A 23,112-nucleotide genomic window follows, 5' to 3' on the forward strand; every position below is an offset into this window, starting at 1 on the left:
CAATACCGTTTATGCTCACTTTTATTACTTGTTACCTTGCCGTTTTTATAATTTCATATTACAAAAACCTATATCTACCATCCATATTGCACTTGTATCACCATCTCTTCGCCGAACTAGTGCACCTATACAATTTATCATTGTATTGGGTGTGTTGGGGACACAAGAGACTCTTTGTTATTTGGTTGCAGGGTTGCTTGAGAGAGACCATCTTCATCCTACGCCTCCCATGGTTTGATAAACCTTAGGTCATCCACTTGAGGGAAATTTGCTACTGTCCTACAAACCTCTGCACTTGGAGGCCCAACAACGTCTACAAGAAGAAGGTTGCGTAGTAGACATCAAATTCTTATGTGAAAAAGCTTCAACCTGATAAGCTCGAACCCAAATCGGAGAAATGTGTCTTCATAGGATACCCAAAAGAGACTGTTGGGTACACCTTCTATCACAGATCTGAAGGAAAGATATTTGTTGCTAAGAATGGATCCTTTCTAGAGAAGGAGTTTCTCTTGAAAGAAGTGAGTGGGAGGAAAGTAGAACTTGATGAGGTAACTATACCTTCTCCCTTATTGGAAAGTAGTTCATCACAGAAATCAATTCCAGTGATTCCTACACCAATTAGTGAGGAAGCTAATGATGATGATCATGAAACTTCTGATCAAGTTACTACCGAACCTCGTAGGTCAACTAGAGTAAGATCCGCACCAGAGTGGTACGGTAATCCTATTTTGGAGGTCATGTTACTAGACCATGACGAACCTACGAACTATGAGGAAGCAATGATGAGCCCAGATTCCGCGAAATGGCTTGAGGCCATGAAATCTGAGATGGGATCCATGTATGAGAACAAAGTGTGGACTTTGGTTGACTTGCCCGATGATCGGCAAGCCATAGAGAATAAATGGATCTTCAAGACGAAGACTGACGCTGACGGTAAAATTACTATCTACAAAGCTCGACTTGTTGCGAAAGGTTTTCGACAAGTTCAAGGAGTTGACTATAATGAGACCTTCTCACCCGTAGTGATGCTTAAGTCTGTCCGAATCATGTTAGGAATTGCCGCATTTTATGATTATGAAATTTGGCAAATGGATGTCAAAACTGCATTCCTTAATGGATATCTCAAAGAAGAGTTGTATATGATGCAACCAGAAGGTTTTGTCGATCCTAAAGGTGCTAACAAAGTGTGCAAGCTCCAGCAATCCATTTATGGACTGGTGCAAGCCTCTCGGAGTTGGAATATACGCTTTGATAGTGTGATCAAAGCATATGGTTTTATACAGACTTTTGGAGAAGCCTGTATTTACAAGAAAGTGAGTGGGAGCTCCATAGCATTTCTGATATTATATGTGGATGACATATTGTTGATCGGAAATGATACTGAATTTCTGAATAGCATAAAAGGATACTTGAATAAGAATTTTTCAATGAAAGACCTCAGTGAAGCTACTTATATATTGGGCATCAAGATCTATATAGATAGATCAAGACGCTTAATTAGACTTTCACAAAGCACATACCTTGATAAAGTTTTGAAGAAGTTCAAAATGGATCAGTCAAAGAAAGGGTTCTTGCCTGTGTTACAAGGTGTGAAGTTGAGTCAGACTCAATGCCCCGACCACTGCAAAAGATAGAGAGAAAATGGAAGTCATTCCCTATGCCTCAGCCATAGGTTCTATCATGTATGCAATGTTGTGTACGAGACCTGATGTGTGCCTTGCTATTAGTTTAGTAGGGAGGTACCAAAGTAATCCAGGAGTGGACCACTGGACAACGGTCAAGAACATCCTGAAATACCTGAAAAGGACTAAGGATATGTTTCTCATTTATGGAGGTGACAAAGAGCTCATCGTAAACGGTTACGTCGATGCAAGCTTTGACACTGATCCAAATGACTCTAAGTCACAAACCGGATACGTATTTTTATTGAATGGTGGAGCTGTCAGTTGGTGCAGTTCTGAGAAGAGCGTCGTGGCGGGATCTACATGTGAAGCGGAATACATAGCTGCTTCAGAAGCAACAAATGAAGGAGTCTGGATGAAGGAGTTCATATCCGATCTAGGTGTAATACCTAGTGCATCGGGTCCGATGAAAATCTTTTGTGACAATACTGGTGCAATTGCCTTGGCAAAGGAATCCATATTTCACAAGAGAACCAAGCACATCAAGAGACGCTTCAATTCCATCCACGACCAAGTCAAGGATGGAGACATAGAGATTTGCAAGATACATATGGATCTGAATGTTGCAGACCCGTTGACTAAGCCTCTCTCACGAGCAAAACATGATCAACACCAAGACTCCATGGGTGTTAGAATCATTACTATGTAATCTAGATTATTGACTCTAGTGCAAGTGGGAGACTGAAGGAAATATGCCCTAGAGGCAATAATAAAGTTGTTATTTATATTTCATTATATCATGATAAATGTTTATTATTCATGCTAGAATTATTTAACCGGAAACTTAGTACATGTGTGAATACATAGACAAACAGAGTGTCCCTAGTTTGCCTCTACTTGACTAGCTCGTTAATCAAAGATGGTTGAGTTTCCTAGCCATGGACATGTGTTTTCATTTGATGAACAAGATCACATCATTAGAGAATGATGTGATGGACAAGAACCATCCATTAGCTTAGCACTATGATCGTTTAGTTCATTGCTATTGCTTTCTTCATGACTTATACATGTTCCTGTGACTATGAGATTATGCAACTCCCGAATACCGGAGGAACACCTTGCATGCTATCAAACGTCACAACGTAACTGGGTGATTATAAATATGCTCTACAGGTGTCTCCGATGGTGTTTGTTGAGTTGTCATAGATCGAGATTAGGATTTGTCACTTCGTGTTTCGGAGAGGTATCTCTGGGCCCTCTCAGCAATGCTCATCACTATAAGCCTTGCAAGCAAAGTGATTAATGAGTTAGTTGCGGGATGATGCATTACAGAACGAGTAAAGAGACTTGCCGGTAACGAGATTGAACTAGGTATGATGATACCGACGATCGAATCTCGGGCAAGTAACATACCGATGACAAAGGGAACAACATATGTTGTTATGCAGTTTGACCTATAAAGATCTTCGTAGAATATGTGGGAGCCAATATGAGCATATAGGTTCCGCCATTGGTTATTGACCGGAGATGAGTCTCGGTCATGTCTACATAGTTCTCGAACCCGTAGGGTCCGCACTCTTAACGTTCGATGACAATTGGTACTATGAGTTCATGTGTTTTGATGTACCGAAGGTAGTTTTGAGTCCCGGATGAGATCACGGACATGACGAGGAGTCTCGAAATGGTCAAGACATAAATATTGATATATTGGAAGACTATATTCGAACACTGGAATAGTTCCGAGGTGTATCGGGTATTTTCCGGAGTACCGGGGGGTTACCGGAACCCCCCGGGGGATTATTGAGCCTCATGGGCCTATTGGTGGAAGAGAGGAGGCAGGCCAAGGCAGGGCGCGCGCCCCCCTAGCCCAAACCGAATTGGACTAGGGGGGCCGGCCCCCCTTTCCTTCTCTCCTCCCTCACCTTCCCCCTTCTCCTTGTTGGAATAGGAAAGGGGGGCCGAATCCTACTTGGAGTAGGATTGCCCCCCCCCATGGCGCGCCTCCTCCCCTTGGCCGGCCTCCCCCCTCCCCCCTTTATATACATGGTAGGGGGCACCCCAAAGGCACACAAAAGTTTCTCTTAGCCGTGTGTGGTGTCCCCCTCCACAGAAACACACCTCGGTCATACCGTTGCAGTGCTTAGGCGAAGCCCTGCGCCAGTAAACTTCATCATCACCATCACCACGCCATCGTGCTGACGAAACTCTCCATCGGCCTCAGCTGGATCAAGAGTTCGAGGGACGTCACCGAGCTGAACGTGTGCAGATCGCGGAGGTGCCGTGCGTTCGGTACTTGATCTGTTGGATCGTGAAGACGTTCGACTACATCATCCGCGTTACTTAACGCTTCCGCTTTCGGTCTACGAGGGTACGTAGACACACTCTCCCCTCTCATTGCTATGCATCTCCTAGATAGATCTTGCGTGATCGTAGAATTTTTTTGAAATACCGCGTTCCCCGACAGCCTCCGCGTCCACGTCCACCTCCGCCGCCTCCTCATCTTGCACCGCCGCCAACTGATTTTTCTACCGCTCCAGCATCTGATAGCAGATGGATTGCATGATAATTCTAGTGTAGACATCCAAAGAGTCGATATTCAAGGTCAACATCTTGGCATCCTCTGCATTGGCGGCGATCTTCACCCTCTTTTTCCCGAGCGAAGCCTTCTTCTCCTCGAGCGCCGCCTTCCTCTCTGAAAGGATCGATATGGTTGACTAGGGGGGTGAATAGGCAACTACCATTTTTTAGATTTTCTTAAAAAATTAGGTTTAGCAACAAATAGGTTGACTAGATGTGCAATTAGGTGAGCAACCTATATGATGAGAATAACAACAACAACAAGAGCAAGCAAAGAATACACACTAGTAAAGCATGCACAAAGTAAAGGTAAGAGATAATCACAAGTGGAGCCGATGAATACGAGGATGTGTCACTGAAGTTCCCTCCCTTTGAGGGGAGGTACGTCTCCGTTGGAGCGGTGTGGAGGCACAATGCTACCCAAGAAGCCACTAGGGCCACCATTTTCTCCTCACGCCCTCACGCAATGCGAGATGCCATGATTCCCTAGTGGTGCCCTTGAAGGCGGCAGCCGGACCTTTACAAATAAGGTTGGGGCTCTCTCCACAACCGAATTGAAGGCTCCCAATGATACCACAGATCTTCACCACAATGGAATGTGGCTTCAAGGTGACCTCAACCGTCTAGAGTGCTCAAACACCCAAGAGTAACAAAATCCACACAAGAAAGTATGGGGGAATCAATTTTCCTTTGGTGGAAGTGTAGATCTAGGTATCCTCCTTCAATCCCGAGCAAACCAACAAGTTTGAGTGGCTAGGGAGAGAGATCGGGCAAGAAATCTTGAAGGTAATTAATGGATGAGAGAGAGGGGCAAGAGGTAAGGAGGTAGGTGGAAGAAACCCCCTTTATATAGGCACCCCAATTTTCCAACCGTTACAACAATTTTTACACTTCAACGGTACAACCACTCATGACCCCGGTACAACCGAGATTCACACGTATGCTGTAGAAACCCTAACAAGTGGTACAACCGGTAGCACGAGCGGTAGTACCGGTTAACAGTGAGTAATCGGACTAACCGCTCCCCTATCGCTCAACAACCGCCTTGAAACGGAAGGGGTCACCCCTATGCAAAAACTATTAAGACTAAGTTCATGATAAATTTTAGTTCCAATAATCAAATTACTAATGAACTCCCACTTAAATCAACATCCCTCAAGTTGTCTAAGTGATACATGATCCAAATCAACTAACCCATGTGCGATCATCACATGAGATGGAGTAGTCTTCAATGGTGAACATCTCTATGTTGATCATATCTACTATATGACTCATGTTCGACCTTTCGGTCTCCAGTGTTCCGAGACCATGTCTGTACATACTAGGCTCATCAAGTTTAATCCAAGTATTCTGCATGTGCAAAACTATCTTACACCCGTTGTATGTAAACGTAGAGTCTATCACACCCGATCATCACGAGATGCTTCGAAACAACGAACTTTGGAAACGGTGCATACTCAGGGAGAACACTTTTATCTTGAAATTAAGTGAAGGGATCATCTTACAATGCTACCATCGTTCTCAGCAAAATAAGATGCATAAAGGATAAACATCACATGCAATCAAAATATGTGACATGATATGGCCATCATCATGTTGTGCTTTTGATCTCCATCTCCAAAGAATAGGCATGATCTCCATCGTCACCGGCATGACACCTTGATCTCCATTGTAGCGTCGGGGTCGTCTCACCAACTATTGCTTCTACAACTATTGCTAACGCATAACGATAAAGTAAAGCAATTATGTGGCGCTTAGTGATTGACACACGGGTCATACAATAATTAAAGACAACCCTAAGGCTCCTGCCGGTTGTCGTACTCATCAACATGCAAGTCGTGAACTTGTTACAGAACATGATCATCTCATACATCAACATATATTACATCATATCTTGACCATATCACAACACAACATGCCCTGCAAAAACAAGTTAGACGTCCTCTACTTTGTTGTTGCAAGTTTTATGTAGCTGCTACGGGCAACTAGCAAGAACCCTTCTTACCTACGCTAACCCACAACGGCGATTATCAAGTTTGCTATTTTAACCTTCTACAAGGACCGGCCATAATCAAATTCGATTCAACTAAAGTAGGAGAAACAGACACCCGCCAGCCACCTTTATGCAAAAAAAAGTTGCATGGCAGTCGGTGGAAACGGTCTCATGTGCGTGGACATGTAAGGTTGGTCCGGGCCGCTTCATCCCACAATACCGCCGAATCAAAATAAGACATTGGTGGTAAGCACTATGGACATCACCACCCACAACTCATTTGTGTTCTACTCGTGCATATCATATACGCATAGACCTTGCTCATGATGCCACTGAAGGGGAACGTTGCATGGAAAATGAAAAAATTCTACGCGCGCGCAAGATCTATCCAAGGAGATGTATAGCTACAAGAGGGGGAGATCATCTGCATAACCTTGTAGATCGCTAAGTGGAAGCGTTTATCAACGCGGTTGATGTAGTTGTACACCTTCACGATCCGTCCCGATCAAGTACCGGACGTATGACACCTCCGTGTTCAGCACACATTCAACTTGATAATGTCCTCGCCTTCTCGATCCAGCAAGAGGGGCGAAGTAGTAGATGAGTTCCGGCAGCACGACGACATGGTGATGGTGGTAGTGAAGAACAATCTCCGCAGGGCTTCGCCAAGCACAACGGAAACTGGATGGAGAATAAACTAGAGAGGACGGGAGTTGTCGGCACACGACTTGGTGAATCTTGATGTGTCCCGGGTGCTAGCCCTGCCCCTCTATTTATATGTTGAGCCCTGGGATCGTTTCTTGAAGAAAGAGCCTCCTCAAAGTCGGTTTGGCACACAAGGCAAGAGTCCTTCTCGGACTCCAGGACCAGACGCCAGGGTCCCTGGCGTCTGGCCCCCTGTCCTCCGCAAAACTCCTTTTGCACCTTCCTAAAGCTTCATGGGCTTTACCCCTTGGCCCAAATAAAGTGTTCTCGTACACGAACATTTCGGGAAACATCCAAAACCCCTTCCGGAGACCAAACACTATTATCCCATATATCAATCTTTACCTCCGGACCATTCCGAAGCTCCTCGTCATGTCCATGATCTCATCCAAGACTCCGAACAACATTGGGTCACCAACATACATAACTCATATAATACTATATCGTCAACGGACGTTAAGCATGCAGACCCTATGGGTTCGAGAATGATGTAGACATGACCGAGATGCTTATCCGGTCAATAACCAATAGCGGGACCTGGATGCCCATATTGGTTCCTACATATTCTATGAAGATCTTTATCGGTCGAACCTTTATGACAACATACGTAGTTCCCTTTGTTCGTCGACATGTTACTTGCCCGAGATTCGATCGTCGGCATCTCCATACCTAGTTCAACCTCGTTACCGGCAAGTCTCTTTACTCGTTCTATAATACATCATCTCATAACTAACTCCTTAGTCACTTTGCTTGCAAGCTTCTTGTGATGTTGTATTACCGAGAGGGCCCGGAGACACCTCTCCGATACAGAGTGACAAATCTCAATCTTGATCCATGCCAGCTCAACAGACTCCTTCGGAGATACCTGTAAGGCATCTTTATGATCACCCAGTTACGTTGTGACGTTTGATAGCATACAAGGTATTCCTCCGGTATCCAGGAGTTGTATGATCTCATGGTCGAAGTAATATGTATTTGACATTAAGAAAGCAGTAGCAATAAATTGAACGATCATATGCTAAGCTAACGGATGAGTCTTGTCCATCACATCACTCTCCTAATGATGTGATCCCGTTATCAAGTGGCAACACATGTCTATGGTTAGGAAACCTTAACCATCTTTTGATCAACGAGCTAGTCTAGTAGAGGCTTACTAGGGACAAGGTATTTGTTTATGTATCCACACACATATTTAAGTTTCCGGTCAATACAATTCTAGTATGAATAATAAACATTTATCATGATTAAGAAAATATAACAATAACCACTTTATTATTGCCTCTAGGGCATATTTCCAACAAACTCTGTCATCACTTCTGTGGCGTTGTAGACCCCGAAACAGTGGAGATTTTGGCCTGCAGATGCGCCCTACAAGAAGCATGGGAAATCAACGTCGAGAGGGTCCATGTTGAGCTTGATTCCCAAAGTGTTGTGCACATTCTGAATCATCCAGGAAAGGAGATGTCCAGTGCGGGTCCATGGATTCAAGAGATCCAGTTGATGCTTGCATCTTTCTCCAATTTTTAAGTGTCGTGGGTTTATCGTTCTGCTAATGTTGCCGCACATAAATTAGATGGAGTCGATGTTGGTGATGAACTTTGTAAGGCCTGGTTGGGGGTTACCTCAGACTGTGTGCTTGATGTAATCTCGGATGAGATTCTGAACTTTTACAATTAAATAAAGGAAAACGTTTACAATCGACACGTCGGCCGAACGCTCGGCTGGTCGCGTGCACGCGCATGCGCTCCTAGTCGTTCAAGGTTCGACACATAAGGGAGGGGCCCCACCTTATCTTCTATCCTCTCTCTCTCACGCATCCACCTCTCTTTCTCTATACTTTTCTCTCTCACACACGCCCACTTGTCTTTCTCTATACTTGTCTCTCTCCCACCGCGCACATGGTTTGAGGCGTTCTCCTCGTCAGTGGTCTCTCACCGAGCGCCACCGCCATGGGCCTCCATCAGCGACCCCCTCCTCTGATCAACCCTATCTGAACATGGTAGAGCTGACGGGCGATGCAGACGAGCCTTACCGGAAAACCGGCAACCTCGATGTGAGATGCTGGAAAGTTGCGACCGACACCCGTCGGCGCTGGAGAAGACACGCCCCCAAACTCCCACGGTGCTACAATCGGCACCCACCGTTGGCGCCAAAAAGCTGGAATAGTTGGGAATACGAGCTGCATCCGTGTTGAATTTTGCTCGAACTATACTTGATTTTTGTTGGAACCGCGGTCAACTTTTGCTACATCCACCATGTCGGTGTTGGTCGAGACAGCGGTGATGTTGTTTTTTTGCTGCAACCGTGTTTGAATTTTGCTGGAACCGGAGACAACTTTTGCTACAATCCACCATGGTGGTGTTGGTTGCGGCGACGGCGACGTTTTTTTTGCTGCAACCGTTTCGGAGTTTGCTACTAACGAAGGTGTCATTTGCTACTACTGGAGCTTCAACGGCGAGGTCGCGATGGCGAGGCTACGACAAGGAGGTTGCAAGCTGCAACGATGAGGCTGCTACCGACAACGACAAGGCTACAATGGTGAGATGGCAAGCTCCAATGGCGAGGCTGCTAACCGACGACGGCGAGGCTACGACGGTAAGGTTGCAAACTACAACAGTGAGGCTGTTACCCGACGACGGCGAGTGGGTCTGCGACCACGAAAGCATTTTATGATGCAACCGCATAACGTGGATGCTGCAACCACGTGCAGTGTTGCGTCAAGCAGCGACGGCATGGCTGCAACGGTGCAGGGTAGCTCAACAAGTTTTTTGACTATGTCTGGTGGACGTGGTCGGGGATGCTACCACCGGCGATTGGTTTTGCTACAACCAAGCAAAACAAAGCTGCAACTGGTGACCATGGGAGCTGCATGCTAGCGGCGACGGCCGACGTCAAACTACAACCAGCGACGACGAGAGCTGATGCGAACGTGAGAGGAGGGGGCAGTGGAGGAGCGGAGGACCAGTCAGCGAGGAGGGGGGGCAGCGGAGGAGCTGCAGGTGAGGAGGGGCGAGGGGGAAACAAGAAGGAGAGATGCATAAGTGAAGGAGAGGAAGACGACGTACTTGCGGGGGAATATCCAACGATGAGGTTGTACGCAATCGTGTGGCTGTAGACTGACCAGCTCAATTTTGGGCCGGCGCCGGCGCCCAGTAGTCGCCTTAAATAAATCGGCAATTTTGACTAAAAAAATCAGAAGTGTATGATTTTTTTTTTTTACGTATAGAAGTGTATGATTGATTCAACCCCACGACCATCCCCACAGACTGGTATTTTCGATGAATAAAACGTGGCTTCATCATTAAAGAAAAAAAAAGAACTCGACACGAAACCGCCTTGACTTGAGAAACCGACTTCGGCTCCGAGCCGTGTATGATTTGGGCCCTAAATCTACATTTATACTCGAGCAAACAACGCATCTCCGCCGACTCTGACGAATCCTCTTTCTCTCGCCGCGGCGCGAACACCCACCGCCGGCGCCCGCGCACCGATGACGAAGGCGAGCCCGGCCGGCGCGGCGAGCGAAGGGATCCGAAGGCTCACCTATCTATCCCTCGTCTCCAAGGTCTGCTCGGAGCTGGAGGCCCACCTCGGCGACGTCCAGCGCAAAGTCGCCGAGTTCATCGTCCACCTCGGCCGCGCCTCCCCCTCCGTCGCCGAGTTCGACGCCAAGCTCAAGGACCACGACTTCGTGGTGCCGGACTACCTCGCCCGCACCCTCCACACCGTCATCCGCGCCATCCCCGACGCCGCTCCTGCCCCCCGAAACCCCACCGCCGATGGCGCCAGTACCGGCACCAGGAGCCATGATGACGAGGAGGAGGGGGCTGGGGAGCCGGAGCTTCACCAGGTGTGCCACGGGACGGTCACCCGGGTGGTGGGCGCGGGGTGCTTCGTCCGCCTCGACGGGCCGCGCGGCCGCGAGGGGCTCGTCCACACCTCCCGGATGCCCGTCGCCGTGAAGCGCGGCCAGGAGGTGTTTGTCAAGGTCGTGTCCGTGCAGTGGGGCAATCTGGAATTGTCGATGGTGGACATCGATCAGGAAAGTGGAAGGGTGCTCCCGCCACCACGGGGCGATGGTCAGGATGCTGTTCGAAGGGCGAATCGATCTGCTGGTCCTGCAGGCACCGCTGGGAAGAGGATTGGGCTGTCTGGAATTGTGATCGAGGAGGAAGGTGCTCGGCCTGCACCACGAAGGCCGGTCAGGCGAATGAGCTCCCCGGAGAGATGGGAACTGAAACAGCTGATTGCTTCGGGGGCACTGAATGTGAGAGACTGCCCTGCGTTCGATGATGATGATGTGGGGATACATTACCAGGAAGAAGAAGTTGAGGAGGAGCTCGAGATTGAGCTTAACGAAGATGAGCCACCGTTCTTAAGTGGACAGGGCCGGTCATCGATTGACTTGTCCCCGGTGAGGATTTCCAAGAACCCTGAGGGGTCACTAAGCCGAGCCGCGGCACTGCAGACTGCGCTTGTCAAGGAACGGCGTGATATTCGTAGCCAAGAGCAGAGAGCATTGCTTGATTCCATCCCCAAGGATCTGAATCGGCCGTGGGAGGATCCTTTACCTGATGCAGGTGGGCGGTGCCTCGCACAGGAACTGAGGGGTGCCGGCTTATCAGCACAGAGCATGCCAGAGTGGAAGAAACAGGCTTATGGCAAGACCGGAACATTTGGGAAGAGGTCAAGCCTTCCGATACAGAAGCAGAGGCAGAGCCTTCCCATTTACGGGCTGAAGAATGAGCTTATCAAAGCTATTCATCACAATCAAGTTTTGGTTGTTATCGGGGAGACAGGGTCAGGGAAAACTACGCAGGTTACTCAGTACCTTGCTGAGGCAGGCTATACTGAAGGTGGGAAAATTGCGTGTACGCAGCCTCGCAGGGTTGCTGCTCAGTCTGTTGCAAAGCGGGTAGCAGAGGAGTTTGGTTGTCCATTGGGAGAGGAAGTTGGCTACTCTATACGCTTTGACGATCACACTGGACCTGATACGGTTATTAAGTACATGACAGACGGCATGCTCCTACGGGAGATTATGGTAGACAAGAACCTCTCTTGTTATTCTGTGGTCATGCTTGATGAGGCACATGAGAGGACCATCTATACAGACATTCTCTTTGGCTTGCTGAAGCAGCTCATTAGGCGGAGAACTGATCTCAAGTTAATTGTCACTTCCGCCACTCTTGATGCAGAGAAATTCTCTAGATATTTTTTTGATTGCAAGATTTTCACGATTCCAGGGAGAACGTTTCCCGTGGAGACACTATATGCAAAGGAGCCACAGAGCGACTACATGGATGCTGCATTGATCACAGTATTGCAGATCCATCTGAGTCAACCCGAAGGTGATATCCTCTTGTTCTTGACTGGCCAGGAAGAGATTGATCATGCCTGTAACTCTCTTCATGAGAGGATGAAGGTGCTGGGTAACGATGTACCAGAGTTGCTAGTCAATCCAGTTTACAGTGCTCTTCCAACTGAAATGCAGTCAAAGATCTTTGAACCTGCTCCTCCTGGGAAGAGGAAGGTGGTTGTGGCCACCAACATAGCTGAAGCATCTATTACAATAGATGGGATATACTATGTTGTTGATCCAGGCTTTGCAAAACTTAACGTGTATAACCCAAAACGAGGACTGGATTCACTGGTTATCACTCCGATCTCACAGGCATCAGCTAAGCAAAGAGCAGGACGTGCTGGGCGTACGGGCCCAGGCAAGTGTTACCGTCTGTACACTGAGAGCGCCTATCGTAATGAAATGCCCGCCACGACAATTCCAGAAATTCAGAGGATTAACCTGGGGTGGACGGTTCTTAATATGAAGGCAATGGGGATAAATGAACTAGTGTCATTTGACTTCATGGACCCTCCAGCACCTCAAGCGCTTATCTCTGCTATGGAACAGCTGTACAGTCTTGGTGCCTTGGATGAAGAAGGCCTGCTTACCAAGCTGGGGAGAAAGATGGCTGAGTTTCCACAAGAACCACCACTTTCAAAAATGCTCCTTGCCAGTGTGGACCTCGGATGCAGCGATGAAATAGTGACTATCATTGCAATGATCCAAACTGGGAATATATTCTACCGGCCAAGGGAAAAACAAGATCAGGCGGATCGGAAGAGGGGCAACTTTTTCCAGCCAGAAGGGGATCACATCACGTTACTCACTGTGTATCAGGCGTGGAAGGCAAAGCAGTTTTCAGGACCATGGTGCTTTGAGAATTTTCTCCAGATAACATCACTAAGGAGGGCACAGGATGTGAGGAAGCAGCTCCTGGAGATCATGGACAGGTATCGGCTTGACGTCGTCTCTGCCGGCAACGATCTCACCAAGGTAAGGAGGGCCATTGCCGCAGGCTTCTTCTTCAACTCTGCCAAGAAGGATCCCCAGGGAGGATACAGGACTCTTGCCGATCATCAGCAGGTGTATATCCACCCAAGAAGCGCCCTATTTCATCAGCAGCCAGAGTGGGTAATTTACAATGAGATTGTCATGACCACAAAAGAGTACATGAGGGAGGTGACAGCCATCAACCCAGCGTGGCTCGTCGAGCTGGCGCCGAGGTTCTACAGATCCGTGGACTCGACAAAGATGAGCAAGCGGAAGCGCCAGGAGAGGATCGAGCCTCTGTACGACAGATACAACGAGCCCAACTCGTGGCGCCTCAGCAAGCGCCGTGGGTGATTTTTGTCGGTACATAAATTTGCTTCTTTCATGGCACTTTTTTCCTTGCTGTAAGCTTTAGTAGTTATTGGAGTGTAAATACATAGTAAGCTCTCAGTATGATACTACCAGTATAGTGAATAGTGGCACATCTATGTAGCTTTTCTTCTTTGTTTTGGTTTTTGGCTTGAAGTTGAAAGTCTTGTGAGGCTAGTTGGTATACTGTGGTTTTATAATCAGATGGCTCCATGAGCAGTATGTTGAAGAATTTGAGCTCAAGTGCTACCGCCTTCCTGATCGACATTGCTAGACATTGCAATTGTCCTTTTTTTCCAGAGTGTTCTCCTTTTTGTTAGATGATGATCATGAACTGTTAGTTGGTAGGGCTGTTGTTTCTAAAGCGAGTATATGATAGAGACAAGTTCTAAGACCCCTTGAACATAAAATGAATTGTTGTTGCTGAACTCAGTCTTTCAACTTACTGGTGAAGCTCCAGTGCTGCAAGCGTAGTCTTGCAAGTTATATTAGATAACCTAGGACATGCCTTTTGACTCTATCATTTATGCTCTTCAGAGCACTATCTCGAATGCTAGTCCTGAACTTTTTTTGTGTATTCAATTTTTATACAGCTAATCAGAAGTTGAGAATTCTTGCCTAAAACAAATCAAGGAATTTCAGCCTTTTGTCAAAAAGTTATACCAAGTCTACGCGAAAAACAAGTCCAAATTGCAAACTTGTAATACTAAACTACTCCCTCCGTTTCTAAATATAAGCCTTCTTAGATATTTCATCAATACGGACTACATACGGATGTATATAGACATATTTTAGTGTAGATTCACTCATTTTGCTCCGTATGTAGTCCGTATTGAAATCTCTAAAAAGTCTTACATTTAGGAACAGAGGTGGTAGAAGCAACTCCAGACTTCCTCTTCATGTAGCTCATGCCGGTTGAGCTGCCAACTGGAAATTGTAGCATGTTTTCCATTCCAGATGGTAAGAAAAATGACATTATTTCTCTGCATGCATGTTCTAGCTACTGTCCAATCAGATTTGGCATGTCATGTTGTTCGATTAGCATTCTCTCTCTCTCTCTCTCTCTCTCTGGTTGTGTGTCTTGTGTATCATAGATTCACATAGTAGATAGAAAAGAACATTTGATGGGCTTATGCAACCAGAGTTGTACTATACTTCGTGTGGCTACTGTTTCAGGTGAAGTAATTTACTGCAGAGGAGAGCTGCTATGCGTTGGCAGCATTATACTCTGTCCGTGGTACATACACCCAAGTGACGACAAAATACTTGAACACTGAGATCAGATTGCTGAAGCGCTACTTCCTGATTGCTGCTCACAGCTACATATTCCAAGTTTTTGTATACTGCTGATTGCTGAGATTATCAGGAGAGTGAACAAAAAGGCTAACTCATGATGCATGCCACACAACAAAAAGTGGGGAAACCAGATAAGGGGAATCGGGACATCTTCCCGGAACTCCCTGTCTTGCGCATATATTATTAACATTAACGAACTGTAATTGTGTTGCTATATACAATGAAGATCTTTATATCAAGGGCCAATCGCACTTTGCCATGGAAAGACTGAGGAGCAGAAGTATTCAGAAATTGTGGTGCCATCTGGTGTCAGGAGTCAGTAGTCATCGAAGTAGGAGGGCAGTGGTTCTTCTTTCTTTGACTTGCGCCTACTGAGCAGCGACTTGAGGAACTTCTTGCTCTTCTTCGGGGTCTGCTCACTTTCCTTGGGATCATCGTTGTATCTGTCAGCATATGACCGCAGCGGTGCCAATCTCTTGGGATCTGAAGGTGTCTGCATATTCAGTAACATGAAATATCGTGTCAGTGTTGGAAGGCATATCATTCCTGGTAATCTTGTGCTCACAAGCCATCTTGATTTACCTGGACCCTGACACTTGATGTCTTGAGCAAGGATGGCTTCTTTGAGAGTGACCCAGACCTGGTGAGTGGAGTTGTCGAAGAAATCGGCGAATCCGATCTTTTATCTGTTTCACAGAAACAAAATTGGCAACAGAGCATTAGTATATTTAATTAATCGAGAAATTTTACTGCTATACCACCATCAGTTGTTGATTGGACTTATTACTACTGTACCTCTTTTGGTGGGTATTGCAGTATCAGAAGGTGGCACGAAGCGTGTATGCTGTGCTGGAGAGGATGAACGCGCACGCTGGGAAGGTGCACGGGCAATCGACCGGAGCTTGCTGCAAATGGTAGCTGTCAGTTTGGCAACTCAGCTGCAAAGTAAGAAACCCAAGCTGATTTGCAGTTTGCAAAGTGAAACTGACCGGAATGAAGCTTGCTTGTCTTTGCTTTTTGTTTGAGCTGCAGATGTTGCTGCCAACACGTAGGCGTTTCAGGTCAAAATCAAGTTCAAGGTATCTAATACACGCCCATAATTCATGAATTGCAGATCCTTACAGCTGAAGGCTGGATGCATCTGTGTGGTCCTGTTCTTCACCTTATTCATCTCGCTGAAGTTGGGCACAGCATTCGGAATTGAATCATCACCTGCTGAAATCACTTAAGGGGTCAAGATGTCTCGCCCAGGTTGACTCTTATTCACTTCTCTTGCATCTTCAACGTGTCGACAAGCTAGAAAACAGAGTCACAGGAAAGGCACAAAAATATCTTATGGCTACTTACTCACCTGGTAAGATGTACCTCTTGTGATACTTTGGGGCGGTGATCACCAACGATTGCTGCGTCAGGCCTTCTCTGTTCATGCATGCTTGGCTCGCTTGAGTTCTCTGAAACCAACCGCTTCGTTAATCTGAAAGCATAATATTACACGGAAATTACTGCTGAGCTCAGGAGGCACTAACTAAAACCTGCTGGATGCAGGAGACCCGCAGATTGGCTTCGGCCACCTGGTCGAACCTTTGACCAACAAGGCTGGAGACTTTGAAGGATATGGACCCTAGGTGGTCTACAGTGTTGACGAGGGCCTTCACAGCGTACTCCTTCAGGTTACTCACCACCCTGTTTCCATATGCATACACATAAATAAATAAAAATGAGCAAACCAGGCATGAGTTGCAAAAGCGTGGAAGCTTGCTGATCAGCCACATGATCTTGTGCGGCATACGGGAGGAAGCAATGGCTATATGACATACGCCTGCTTTCCGTCTTCCTGCATGTAGGCTAGTTCAAAATACTCCGCTGCAGAATACAGTTGCGACCGCAGCGTCATGAGATCCTGCATAGAGAGGTTGCTGTTGATATGAAAGTGCCCAAGCAATATCTGCTCCAAATGCCTGATTTGGTGCTATTTTTAAAGCATTTGGGCGTCGACCGTCGAGTTAGTTCTAAAGAAGGTGGAGGGAAGGTGCATCATTCTAGGGGAATAGGGAGAAACACGAGCATAATTTGACGGATAAACTGACCTTGATGGTTTCAGAGAAGATGAATGTCTCCCCCATCTGCACCTCCTCCGGGGCGCCGCGCATCCCCGTGGCGGCGGAGGCGCCTCTTCCCTGGAAAAGCCCCACCGCTTCCACCATCCTGACTAGCCCTCTGTTCTTTTGCCTCTCTCAGGTCTCGTTTGATGAGGAAGCTGGATGGGAGTACAGGATGATACTATGGCGATGGTGGTGCAGAAGTGGGGAAGCACTCATGGCGATGAATTCAACGAGCTGGGAGGAAGAAGGCCGCGGGGGTTAGTCATTAGCACGACAGGTATTTGTTTAACTAGTGCTGGAAGAGTAGCTGTGGTGATGGCCCGGCAACGGCAGAAACAGCATATAATAGTGCCATGCAAGGCAAGGCAAGGCAACAGGAGACCTACCCTCTTTTCTAGGCAATTAAGGCAACAGGAGACCTGTGAATCTGTGATAAGATAACAACTGCTCCAGTCACTCTACTGGATGTTGACTGCATATGTAGGACTGCGTACTTTCCTAGTTATATTATCAGCTAGTCTACTACATGTACCCCCACGGCTATGGTGGTAATACATTTCGATGTAGAGCAAGGAGCAGGTGACTGACAGGCAAAGCACTGCAGAGTGAAGTGAAGTGAAGTCGGTAGGGCTAGGCACTGAGTTAACCACATCTAGTCAGTTGGTGAAGATGCTTTTGGCTCACAGTGTGCATCCATCCAGGTTACCAAAAGGCTCAAATCAAAAGAAAAGAGAGAGGTCAGGATGAGATTTGGTTGGGATGCTGAACCGGACACTCGGTTGCTTTATTTTCTTTCCATGCAGTAGTGTTCATCATTTCTGCCCCATGCATATGGGCCCGCCCAGCCCTCCTCATGACCATGCTGCTGGGTCGCATCATAATCACAAACTCTAAAGATACTCTTCTCAACAACAACAACAACCCCAGCTTACTGATATCAATCTTTCACTAAATATGTGCAGGGCAGGGGAGGGCAGCTACCCACTGGATCCAGAAGAAGTGCTTTGTTTTCCCGTAGCACTGTACCATATAGGCTCAACTCCAAGCAAGAACCTTGGGGGATTAACTAGTGGTATTTCCTCTGTCTGGGACATGATTGGCTTTCGCCTTGATTAAGCAAAGTCAAAAGTGCTCTGTCCTCTGTGTCTCTCGCCCATGGTTGCAACTAGTAGCATATTGTTTTATGGCAGTTGTGTCTGGTCATTGCTTTCACACTGCCTGGGCTGGGCCAACGGCTCGGGAATCTGGAGCCTGCTTGTGTACCGCTGATTCAACCGAAACTGGCGCACATTGCGCCGGATCAGCAGGCAGGCAGGCAGGTGTACCTGGTGCTGGATAAATAGATGCATATGTTGTATGGAAATTGTGGTGATTGAATGGCAGATGTTACTGCCAAGACGTAAATCAAAATTGTCTATGTTTCAGTTGTTGTTTCCCTTTTCTGTTTCAGTTGCTGTTGTGTTGTTGCCAAGATGCAAAGGGAATCGAATGGATAACTTTTTTTTCTTCAATCCGTGCTTACCAAACAATATTTTTGAAGAGAGGGACTGATTGTAAGGGATTAGGATGTGATGGGAATAGGATTTGAGGGGACTGAGTGACGATGAGAGTGCTTTCACCAAATTAACGGTTTGAGAGGGGGTTGTATCATCATTTTTCAATGTTGATTTAATTATTGTCAGCTCTATGGGAGTAGAGGATCTGGGAACCGAATGGGAATGGGGATCGATCAATGGTGGTGTTACAAATTCGCAAGTTTGCAAAATACGCCGTGAGATTGCAAGTTTGCTTGCAGTTATCTCTACCATCTGTACCCCTCAAGGTTGGTGAGCAATGAGCTCAAGTTCAGGGTTCAAGAGCACGAGTGATATCTACTGCCGATTCTGATTCCGCTCTGATTCCTGCAGGCATCAGTGTGGAATACAAGACATTCACAAGAACAGTTCAATGGCTGTAGGGATATGGAACAATCCTGAACTACATACCACCAACTTCCTGTTGATTGATTAGCTTGTCAGGAATATAACTCTGCTATTCATCACATGAACACAACACCAGCATCAAAAGGAGCCATAAGCACCTGTGGATTATCAGGTTCAGAAAGAAACGCTATGGACAAGGGAAAAATTGACATTAATCAAATATAATTTTCTTTTTCATTTCGGACTGTTCCTAATATCGTAGCTACAAAGCGTGTAACTTACACGTTTAATTTCCATACCAGTTTGTTACCAAAATTCTGCTCTTAAAGGTAAGGTAAGCAGTAACATCAACACACAACCACTAACAAAATGAACACCACCAGGGTGATGAGTTAGTGACCTAAAGAATTATATGAGCAATTCTCTTCCGATTCTGCAAAAAGATCAAACAGCCTTCAAGGAAATATTATGATCTCCGCCGACGCTGCTGGCATCTTTCACTATATGCAGTCTCTTCTATGTCTCTGCTTTCGAGTAATTGATCGGCCCAGGCGAACCCGTCTCGCGGTGAGAGCGTCTAGCAAGATATCCAGCGAGCACTCTACTGCCTCAGCTTGCTCTTCTAGTTTAAACGCACTGAGCTCAGGCCGCATGTGCAGTTCTGAGAGAAGACCAGCTGCGGCTGCCGCGGTGCAGGTACGATCCCATGCTGGCTGAGGTCTGTTTTACGGAAATATATCAGCAAAAGTAAATAAGAGTAAGAGACGCAAAGAAAACCACCGATATTGACACAAAAAAGTTTAGCTTTTAGCTCACCGCAGTTTATGCATCACAGAGGCGCTCAGCATAGACAGTGAGATACAAGGTATATCTTCCTCCCCCCATATTGCAGTCCATCTCTCCTATAAACCTCAGATATTAGGATCCACTTAGCTGCTTAACAATTTTAAAATGCTTTAGTACACATTCCTGCTTAACACTCTGACTTCAACCTAGAGGTGCGAATTGGTGACCCTTAAGGTACCCTCTTTACTTGAACCAAATTAGTTAAATTTCCAACATTACAGGATCTACGCAGAATCTGCTCTCCTCCACTCGCTGACAGGATCTAGGCAGAGCCCTAATGATAACGTGTGGTTTCCCCTTGTCTGACGTGAGTAGACAATCACATGGAAGAAGGGAAAAAGATGAAAGTTACCTGAACGGCCAAACTAGTTTGGTGTAAGCAAACCAAGATTGCATCAATATAGGAAGTTAGGAACAAAGATTATTCAGGAGGAAATGAACACAAACTAATAGGAGTGCAGTATGGTGAATGAGCAATGTACTGAATCGTACCTTCAGCCTTCTGTATAATGCAGCAGAATTACTCCAGGTACCATCAAGCAAAACCAAGTTAAGAGGTTCAAGTTGCACTCCCTATATTGCAAAAGTTAACTCATTACCATCTACTAATAATACCAACTTTAAGTTACAGAATACACACTTAGAGAAAAGAAATACACGCCACCTCCTGAAGGCCAGAACTCATGGCAAAATCATCAAATTTAAGATCATTGACAGACTTGGGGGTTGCACTCTTGTTTGGGTACAGAAATGAGACCTTCTCCTTTCCTGGAGGATAAATCAGAACGGAAATACAGTATTTAAATGTGAAGAGCATGGATTGATTACTGAAGCAATCTTTTACGGAGCACAAGTAATTAAACTGGATATTTCCCCTAAAAAGGAATAGGGTAAAGGGCAGCCCCAGTGCATGTAGCTCCCGCTTGCGCAGGGTCTGGGGAAGGGTCCGACCACTTTGGGTCTATTGTAAGCAGCCTTTCCCTACATTTCTGCAAGAGGCTGTTTCCAGGACTTGAACCCGTGACCTCATGGTCACAAGGCAGCAGCTTTACCACTGCGCCATGGTCACAAGGCTCCACTAAAAAGGAATAGGGTCCGCAGAACAATTCATTCCTACTAAAATGATCCAAGCATTGATGCTTGCAATCTGCATTTGCTTGTGTGGAACATTTGCTTGTGTGGTTCTACCATGATCAATCAATGTAACTGGAACAAAGGATTCAGTTCAAAAGCTATAAAGATTAGCTGAAACATCCAGTGCAAGGTAGACTCACTCGCTGTAATTAAAACAAAACAAAAACCCTAAATGGAAACTGGAAACAGAAATGGAACAGAAACAACACACATAATTCGGTACAAACAATACACTAATGGAATCACAAAACAAAAGGTAGCCTTGGATGTCAATTTGTTCAATTTCAAGCTGTTAAGGATGTGGGATCAAAAACAGCAAAAGGTAGAGCAGCTACTGTTCGCACTGTTTACTGTAGCATCCATCTATGTAAGGATGGACCATTGATTAAACAAAAGAAAAACAAGATTTCTAGTCTCTCCCCATAATTTCAAATAGACCTTAGAGCCTCCCTCCACAGCAAAGGAGGAGAGCCCTGCTGGCAGGCAGAAGCGCCTGATCTCGGATCCATACCAACCATTCCACACTACGCAAATAAAGTAAATCAAAGTAAACATAGCAAGTGGAACCTATCTGAACAGACATGGCTAGGGTCTACAAGCTCTCATCCCAAGCAAGAATCCACATGTTTGTTTATCTAAGGTGGGTTTAAGATTACCTGAACGCTGGAATGCATCCCACATAATATCTTCATGCTCTTGGATGCCAAAGAGGCACAACGACGCAGCTTGGATGCCAAATACTTGCCAGAGTAACTTTCCAGTGTTGTTTTGTCGCAAGAAGTCCTGAAAGAACAGAGATGCTTGCACAATCCAAAGCAAGGACATAGCAGCAAACAAAGCATAAAATCTTTGGACAGACCTTTGGATGCATGTATAGCCAGAATCTTATTCCCCTCCACAAATTGCAAGGGGCAAGTTTTGAGCACATACAATCCTCCATTGGTAGCCAGCACTACAAACAAGCTTCAGTTCAGTAAACGTCTGAACCAGGGTTGCTGCATTGTGAATAACACTGAATTCCTTTTAAGGACTCGTACGCTACCTTCTGGCACAAGTACCCCCTGCTCCCGAGCAGACGGCACCCAATCTGCCGGGCGGAGTAGTACTGCAGCTTCTGGTCGGAGTCGGCGAGCGTCTGGTAGACAGCCCTGTGCTTCCTGTCCTCCACGTCCTTGAAATCGCCCTGCGGGTTCAGAGAAAAGTCCAGTCGTGAATTCGCTAGCATTCCCGTCGATTCAATCCCAGCTACGTCGAGCACGGAAGCAGCCATAACCTCTAGATCCGGTATGGGGTTTAAGAAAAAGGCCGCGTTACCTTCAGCTTGGAGCCGACGCCGCCAAAGCGCATCTTCTCGCCGGCCGAGGACTCCATCTCGAGCAGCTGGCGGACGACGGAGGCCACCACGGTCGGGAGGGGCGAGGAGGTGCCCCACCGCTGCCACTCCTCCGAACTCACCTCGCCGCCGCCTCCAGCGCCGGCGGGCCCGGGGAGAGCCTCCTCCTCCGCCTCTTCGCCGGCTGTCTCGGTGGAGAAGGCCATGAGAAAGCGCGCGGGGGCGGGGCAGGGCCGCGGGGGCGGGGGCGGAGGCGGAGGCGGGCCTGGCGAGTGGGGAAGGAGGATGGGATGGTGGGGGCGGAGGAGCGGGAGACGGCGGTGGAAGGCGAGGGCACGGATGGGGGCGGGAGGAGCCAGCATTGCCGCTGCTGTTTTTTTATTGCTCGTCGATACCAGGGGAACGACAGCCCGAAGTTCGGAACACCGAAAATGGTACAGTGGCGTTTTAGATTTTTCACCTTTTTCTGATTATTAAACTCAATTAATCTTGTCCGTCCATACACAAATACCGACGCATCCGATTTTCCAGATGATCATCGAATCAATCGGCGGGTGATGGTCTTCGATGATCTGTTTTTATTCCTGCCACGTGCATCTACCACACTGAAGCCTACCTCGTCGGGCAGCGTGTACCCCAGCACATATCCTATAAATATCAGAAACTAGTTACAATTTTAGGCTTTCTTTGATTCACAGGATAGGAATGTTATAGGAATAGAAAGATCACATGAAGTGATATGACATGTATCTTAATTCTTATAGAGAAAGAGATGTCATTTGATGCATAGGATAGGAATTTTTCCATTGAGTCTTACCTAATGTTTTTTTTCCTCCAAAATGTGAAGGATTGATTCATATCCTACATATGAATAGGAATCTG

General features: G+C 46.7%; 2 protein-coding genes, 1 long non-coding RNA gene and 1 pseudogene across 10 annotated transcripts; 2 read left to right on the forward strand and 2 right to left on the reverse strand.

Annotated features, from left to right (window-relative positions):
• The first annotated feature begins 10,274 nt into the window (after positions 1-10,274).
• LOC147960165 (putative pre-mRNA-splicing factor ATP-dependent RNA helicase DEAH5 pseudogene) lies at positions 10,275-14,910 on the forward strand (annotated as a pseudogene). 6 transcript variants are annotated; one of them, XR_015611205.1, is made up of 3 exons: positions 10,275-13,591; positions 14,459-14,557; positions 14,774-14,909. The product of XR_015611205.1 is annotated as a putative pre-mRNA-splicing factor ATP-dependent RNA helicase DEAH5 pseudogene, transcript variant X1 (transcript). The 6 variants fall into 6 exon arrangements; XR_015611206.1 differs by having other exon boundaries at positions 14,465-14,557; XR_015611209.1 differs by lacking the exon at positions 14,459-14,557 and having other exon boundaries at positions 14,774-14,910.
• A 100-nt stretch (positions 14,911-15,010) lies between these two features.
• Positions 15,011-17,243, reverse strand: LOC147960166 (putative protein ABIL2). Of its 2 annotated transcripts, none has more exons than XM_087536087.1 (9): positions 16,981-17,243; positions 16,711-16,793; positions 16,426-16,576; positions 16,245-16,344; positions 16,016-16,105; positions 15,883-15,931; positions 15,689-15,798; positions 15,476-15,579; positions 15,011-15,386 (listed from the first exon to the last, which is right to left on the reverse strand). In XM_087536087.1, the coding sequence occupies exons 1-9, from the start codon at positions 17,095-17,097 to the stop codon at positions 15,210-15,212; spliced, it is 981 nt and encodes a 326-aa protein (XP_087392213.1). In that variant the 5' UTR covers positions 17,098-17,243; the 3' UTR covers positions 15,011-15,209. The 2 variants fall into 2 exon arrangements, with proteins under 2 accessions (XP_087392213.1, XP_087392212.1); XM_087536086.1 differs by having other exon boundaries at positions 16,016-16,108.
• LOC147960167 (uncharacterized) lies at positions 15,385-17,268 on the forward strand. The gene is made up of 5 exons (XR_015611211.1): positions 15,385-15,536; positions 15,710-15,838; positions 16,008-16,247; positions 16,439-16,563; positions 17,132-17,268. It is a non-coding gene; the product is annotated as an uncharacterized LOC147960167 (long non-coding RNA).
• A 1,854-nt stretch (positions 17,269-19,122) lies between these two features.
• LOC147960168 (DTW domain-containing protein) lies at positions 19,123-22,626 on the reverse strand. Its single transcript, XM_087536085.1, has 8 exons — positions 22,212-22,626; positions 21,940-22,080; positions 21,757-21,849; positions 21,554-21,680; positions 20,428-20,531; positions 20,256-20,336; positions 19,734-19,819; positions 19,123-19,637 (listed from the first exon to the last, which is right to left on the reverse strand). Exons 1-8 carry the CDS (start codon positions 22,590-22,592, stop codon positions 19,418-19,420), a joined length of 1,233 nt encoding a protein of 410 aa, XP_087392211.1. The 5' UTR covers positions 22,593-22,626; the 3' UTR covers positions 19,123-19,417.
• Between the last annotated feature and the right edge of the window lie 486 nt (positions 22,627-23,112).

The sequence above is a fragment of the Triticum urartu genome, chromosome 7A, assembly GCF_056163025.1.
Source record: "Triticum urartu cultivar PI428250 chromosome 7A, HENAU_Tu73, whole genome shotgun sequence".
NCBI lineage: Eukaryota > Viridiplantae > Streptophyta > Magnoliopsida > Poales > Poaceae > Triticum > Triticum urartu.